Genomic DNA, 6,853 nt, shown 5'->3' on the forward strand with positions numbered 1-6,853 from the left:
TTTTTAACTCATTGGATTTACTTTCGAGATTAATGGAATCCATTAAAATTTTATTTAGCTCATCTTAGAATAAATTTAACTATTTTCAAGAACATCCTAACTAAAACTTATATTATACATGACCCAAACTCAATGTCTCTTGATCGATAGCCAAAACTTCAAACTAACAGATTATATACATAGCTTTCTTCAAAGAAATAATAACATCATGTACAATCCAGCATTAATAGAAAAAAAAATATTACTCTTCTAAAAGATTACATGCAAAAGCAGAAATTTTTTCATTAGAAAAAAAAAATGCAACTAAAGCTTCGTTTGGGACAACTTTCAACTTTCATTCTGCTTTTTAAAGCAGCTCTCTAGTACCAAATTTTTTAATTTTGTACTAAAAAGCTGCTTTAAAAAGCAGTAAGAAAGCCATCCCGAACAAAGCCTAAGGCTTCGTTAGGGACGACTTTCTTACTGCTTTTTAAAGTTGCTTTAAGAAGCAGTTAAAAAGCGGTCCCAAACGAAGCCCAAATCACCCCTAAGAACAGTATTTTCCCCTATTGAAATGGCCTGTATCACTAACTATTCATTGATACGTATCTGATGGGGTAAAGCCACCATCGCCTTCTTCCTAAAGAGAGCTCCATTTGACAAGCAAAGAACCTATCCAAATCCAAGTCAACATGTAGTAAAACTCACATAAAAAAGAACAAACCTGGCGAAGGAACAGAACTTCAGAGAGAGCTGCAAGCTTTATCCTTATTTTTGATGATTTTGAATGTTCAAGACGGGAAATAATAGCCATACAGCTACGAAATCATTCTGTAATGGCTGTACAGGAGTCGGAACTGGGAGCAGAAGAAATGTTATCTCCATGATGGGGCAGATAGGAATATGCAAGTAGAGAAGCTCCAGCAGTGATGGACAAGCCAACACAGGTCCAGATCCACTTTCGCATTCTCTGCCTCCTCAGCCGTCGCTTACGAGCCTGATCTGCACATTCCTCACAAACATTAGAAAGAGTGACAAAATAGAAGGTGACCACCTAAATCTGGTCAACTAGAACAATATTTGTAGGCATAAAGACAAAGGTGGCCTTAATATTAAAAACATGTGTAATGAATATTTCTATAACAAATAAATGAATTGGGAAATCAATATAAACCAAGAAATATTTTTTTTATAAGAAACATAAAGATAAGCATTTTAGCATATGTCCCCTTCGATCTCCAAGACTAGCTACATTTCCCGCTGTTCAAACTTTATTTGAGTTAGCAAAACTATTCATTTTCATGATAAAGTTTCAACTTTTGGAAGGGAAAATGGATTACTGACCGAGTTTCTTGTCATTCAATGCAATGATCTTTACACTTTTGCGAAGAATAATAATAATTTTGTTACTTCATATTTTAATCAAGAAGTCGATTAGCAAAAATTTTGGAAAGGGATTCTTCCATCATGTAATGAAAAAGGAACTTCATTACTCTCTTAACAGATGAATTAATCTTAACAACCCATAACATCCATTTTTGGCTTCTTTCATCCGATGGTACATCCTTGGCGAACACTTCCTATTCATTGTTCATAATCCCCGAGAATCTTGAATTTGGAGATCTATTGTTTCTTTTAAAATTGCTATTCTAGGTTAGATATTCTATCCGAGGAAAAGAAGACCATCTCAATCGGTGAGAATGTTTATTTGGGGAGAGAAAAAGAAGACTATCTCACTGGTGAAGCTCCGCAAACCAATCCTCTCTACAAAAAATTAAAAGCAGAGAATCATCAGATTATGTCTTGGCTCATCAATTCCATGAATGCAAAATCGTTGAGAACTTTCTTCTTTATGAGACGGCCCAAGAAATATGGTAGGCCGTTAAAAAAACCTACTCCAGTTCCGACAACACTTCCGAGCTATTCACAATTGAAACCATTCTTCACGACTACCGACAAGAGGACTTGAAGATAACTCAATATTTTAATACTCTAACCCGTTATTCACAACTATTAGATATGTTTGAACATAATCAATGGATATGCCCCGAAGATCACGCACTTCACCGGAAGATTTTTTGAGACAAAAAGAATATTCAAATTCTTGATGGGTTAACAAGAACTTGGACGACGTTAGAGGACGGATCATGAGAACCAAACATCTTCCAAATCTCCGGAAGGCTTTTTCTGAGACAAAAGTATCAAAATATCTAGGGGGAAGCCATTCTTGCTGCTGCATATTTAATAAATAGGTTACCTACTCGGGTACTAAAATTTGAAACACCTAGACAAACTCTACTCAAAGCCTATCCTCATGCTCGGTTCATATCATCAAACCTTCCGCCTAAAATTTTTTGGTGCTATGCATTTGTTCATATCTATCCACAAGATAGAAGCAAGCTCGACCCAAGATTAAAAAAAAATATTTCTTTATTAGCTATTCCCCAACAAAAATAAGTTACAAATGTTTTTGCCCTATTTCCAGGAAAGTATTTAAAACCATGAATGTCGCTGATAGGAAATATTTGAGTTTGCAAGTAATCCTATCGGATCTACTTTAGTTTGCAAGCAAACCTTACAATAATCAATATATTTTCCTAGAATTTATATATATATATATAATTCCAAGTAATAGAAGATAATTTGAATTTCTCTCTAACCAATTTCATCAATTATAATATTTTTCTTATGTCTTGGCGTTCCTTTGCTTAACATTGTATTCTTATCAGTAATATCTCAAGGTTTACATAGCTTTTCATTAAAAAATTGCAGGAAGAAAGGAAAACAGTAAAAATAGCTTCTTCTGAATCATACCAGAGGTTTAAAAAGATAAAATTAAATTAAATTAAACCAATTTGTGGTGGAAGATAAATATTGTAGCAACAGCTAAAGGAACTTACCAACGGCTTCCAGATTCCTCTGTGACATTTCACGGTTCATAGCTTCATAATACATCATACGATCACGTAGGCGAGATATTTCATGATTCTTGTTCACAATAATTTCCGTGAAAGCTTCTTCACCTTCACCTTTTGCCAGGTCTGTTTCAAGAGCTTCAGATACATGTTTTAAAACAACAAACTCTTGGCAAATTTCTGTAGGATCAATCTCATTTTTTAGATTTGCAAGATTCAGTGATTCCCGCGAAGATGATCTCGACTGTGAGAGACATTTCAGTAGCTTTTCAAACTGCATATTCAGATAAAGAAAATTTTCTTCTGCGATTTTTCTCTTACTGGACTCCTCAATTAGGCTGAGTTTTAGAAGGCGCAGCTCATTTTCAGTACCTCTCTTTACCGAAGGGGATGAATATGACGAAGAACCATCGGAGAAGAAATCTGCACAACTCCACTCCATTATTCTCTAAAAATCGCTTAACATTCTAAATTCTTTACCAATGCCTATCAATAATAACTAAGCAAATGCTTTTGTAGTTAGATACTACTAAGAATGCAAGCTCATGCGCAATCATGACTCCAACGATCATAATTAGAATATTAATGTTCCTTGTTGTCCAATAAGATCATGGATTTAAGTAGCATTTAAAGGTAGGTACACAAGAAATGATAATGGTTGGATTGCAGTATCCTACAGACTCGAGGAAGCACCTAAACATTATTTAAGTATTTTAAATGACAGCTAATTTTATCAACATGACAGCAGTTTCATACAATCCGCCGGCAATTCCTTTGTTTACCTTAATATTAACCAAAGTATATACTTGAAAGGTATGTGACAAACACACAAATGAAATCAAAGTCAGAAGTGGCAAGTTATCCAAATTTATGGGAGATTTCCGTAAATGATAAGAGCATTTAATAAAGTACGTCAACTGTCCAAATGAAAAACAAAGAGTAAAAATATTAAATATCACAGCTAGGAAAAGGTACCACAAAGATCTTCACTATCACGAATCACTCCATGAAACAATACAATATGCAAACAACAATGAAAGATGAACAAAATAGTCAAAAACCTCAATTATCAAAAGAAGTTACAGTAAATTATGTCAATAAAAAAACTGTAATGCCTTGTGAAAGATGTAATTAATATAAGAGCTTGCATCAAATTAGGTTGGTCATCTATAGTACATCTCGCCAAACCTTTCTTGTGATAGAATAGGCAGTTTTGCATCGTTGCAGAAGTTTATGCTTTTTTATGTCTCAAGGAAGTAGATCAAAGGACATCCGGATATCTAGCATATACATGTGCAGACAGATATAGTTTTCTTACTGCTTTGGATAAGCACCCATAGAATTCATTTACTCCAAAGAAAGAAAAATAAACACCATAGAACTTTAACAGAGCTGGAAAATGGGCAAGAATGCATAATAAAAATACAATAATGATACAGTCGACCCTTCACAAATCCAGTCAAAGTCAAAGTCAACTGGGTTCACATGAAATTGATCCAGCTCAAGACAGGCTCGCCAAAGCTTCCAATGAACTCACCGTGGCCAACTCCCTCTAGTCAGCATGGAAACTCTCTCAGGTCAGGCTGGCAACTTCCCGAGGTTTTCAATTATTATACACATACGTAGTCGGACTATATCATTATTTTTGTAGTCATATATGTAGCCAATCTTATGACATCCCAAGCCCTTGCCTGAACATATAAATGGTCTCAGGTGGAGTTCAAGTTACATAATATCTTGAATTCAAGCCTATTTAAGGAAGTCCAAAGCTCCATTGTCTGGAATTCTTTCTCTCTCCTTTTCTTTACGTTCTCCACATCGTGCTCTTAGTAAAATTTGGGTGTGCTTCACATATATTTTTAGTTCCAACAATAACAAGATATAATTAGAGCAACTAACAAATGCAAATAAAACATATACAAGGAGTGTCAATTAGAACTAGAATTAGGCACCATATCATCTCCATATTCACAAGTAAAAACTCCCTCACTGGTGGCTTCTCCGCCTTTTTTCCCATCCATCATATCCTAAATCGTTGCTAGATATGAACCAAAGCACAATAAACTAAATAGTTGCCAGATATGACTCCTAGAACTCAAAATAATTCAAAAATTCCAGAAACAAATAGCAGTCATGGCTAGCAGTTTTAAGCCAAGCCAAAGGATACGAATCCTCAAAGTTGCCACATAACAAACAAACTAAATAGGAAGACATTAACGCCTAAAAAGCCTAAAACATAGCAGATTCCTAAACATATCTTACAGTTACCACGTATTTCAGAAATATGGATAGGTTTTACCAATTATTATAATTTGCCCCCAAATAATGTGATCTCATTCAGAGATTTTAAAACGTACACTTCCTTGTTATGTGTGTTGTTATCATATTTGTTATAGAGTTAGTTGCGTGTTATAAATTGACAGCCATGCCTTCCACATTTATAAAGCTTCTAAAATCATATTGACAAGACAAATGATTTGTATTTAGTTTTACCTTATTAATTGTTGCATATACTTGCGTCTTGAAAGTAAGAATGTTATGCATAACCTATTTTAAATTTACACAATCTTGGTTAATGTGACATAAATCTTGTTCATGCAAAACAAACTATATTAATATGGATAACCTTTGATCACACCCCCAGTAAACACAACAAACTTTGAGGTTTGAGACAACAGAATAATCAGAATGATCAATAGAATTAGATTCCACACATAACAGACTAGTCAACCTAAACTCTAAATGCATTAAAAAAAAATTCAGCGCACAACATAGACCGTTACAATATACAAGTGTTTATTATCTTAACTCTAAAAATATTATTCAGAACAAACCAAGCTACATACTATTTCTTGGAACATTTAAATAAAAAATAACATGGACACAATTCAAGACTTTGCCGAGGATGAAAATCACAAAATGTAGACGAAATTTTCAGCAGTAGAAGAGCATACAACTTTATAATGTCTGCATTACCTATTTAATAAAAATTAAATACGTCTCAAATTTGGGGTAATTGAGAGAAAATATAAGCTCCGCAGAAGCTGTTCGTGTCCATACTAAAAAGAAACACGACGAGACAATCAATATTCTCAACACAATATCCTAGGAGCTTGGAATGATGAAATAAAGCAAATTTAGAAAAAAAGGGTCGCAAAAGACTTTACCCTCAGCAGTATCATAATACTCGTCCTGGCTCCGTGGCTGGTTTCCCGAGCAACCACATCGCAAGCTATCTCCATCTTCAACATCGCTCCCGCTGGGACCAGCATTCGCAGAATCCTGCGGATCAAGGAAATCATCATTTACCTCCTCAACGATTTCTGCATCTCCAACCCATCCAACAAACTTCTTCTTCTCCTCCTCCTCTACCTTCTCCTTCCCTTTTCCCAAAATCCCAGACAAAGCAATCGCATCTCCTCCCTTCAAGACATCCGCCTCCAACTTGTCTTCAAACCCCTCCGCCCGGCTTGGAGCCGCTTTTCGGGATCCCCCGTCACGGCGTTTGTGGTTAACGACATAGATGTTCGGGGAAGAGGCGATCGAGGAAACATCCGGGATCGGCCCAGGGTCCGGCGTTGCATAGAGTGCCGGAGAGTAAAAATACCGCTGCGCCGAAGGCCCCGCCGCTACCTCCGAAGCCGGTAATTCCGCAGCCGTCTCGCGGCTCTCGGATGGTGAGGGTTTCTTGGCGAGGGATTCTTTCCTGTTGTATTGGAACAAACCATCTATGGCCAAGGCGGTGGTCATGGTCGGCATCCTACTCCTGCCTAATCTCTCAGTTCTTCTCCAAAAGTATTTCCGGCAGCTATCCTTCAGCCGGACAACCAAGCTTCGCCGTCGGAAAATTCAGCGGTGGCGGCGGAGCAAGCACGCATTCTCCTTGCTCCTCGTTCCTTGCGCGTTAGGACATGTAAACGTTTGGGCTAAATTTGTTTTGCGAACGAAGAGGCGGACGA

The 6,853-nt window shown here is 36.5% G+C and overlaps 1 protein-coding gene across 1 annotated transcript; it reads right to left on the reverse strand.

The window, feature by feature from the left end:
- Positions 1–433: 433 nt before the first annotated feature.
- On the reverse strand, positions 434–6,853 carry LOC110092126. Its single transcript, XM_020816518.2, has 3 exons — positions 6,062–6,853; positions 2,880–3,317; positions 434–981 (listed from the first exon to the last, which is right to left on the reverse strand). The coding sequence occupies exons 1-3, from the start codon at positions 6,651–6,653 to the stop codon at positions 806–808; spliced, it is 1,206 nt and encodes a 401-aa protein (XP_020672177.1). The 5' UTR covers positions 6,654–6,853; the 3' UTR covers positions 434–805.

This window comes from Dendrobium catenatum, unplaced genomic scaffold, assembly GCF_001605985.2.
Source record: "Dendrobium catenatum unplaced genomic scaffold, ASM160598v2 fragScaff_scaffold_665, whole genome shotgun sequence".
NCBI lineage: Eukaryota > Viridiplantae > Streptophyta > Magnoliopsida > Asparagales > Orchidaceae > Dendrobium > Dendrobium catenatum.

Excerpts from the sequence above, each read along its gene's own strand:
- LOC110092126 (XM_020816518.2), bottom strand. The coding sequence starts at position 6,653 with ATGCCGACCATGACCACCGCCTTGGCCATAGATGGTTTGTTCCAATAC. Across the intron at positions 3,318-6,061 it reads GTATTATGATACTGCTGAGG|ATTTCTTCTCCGATGGTTCT; the intron begins GTAAAGTCTTTT and ends GGAGTTGTGCAG. Across the intron at positions 982-2,879 it reads GAGGAATCTGGAAGCCGTTG|ATCAGGCTCGTAAGCGACGG; the intron begins GTAAGTTCCTTT and ends AGGAATGTGCAG.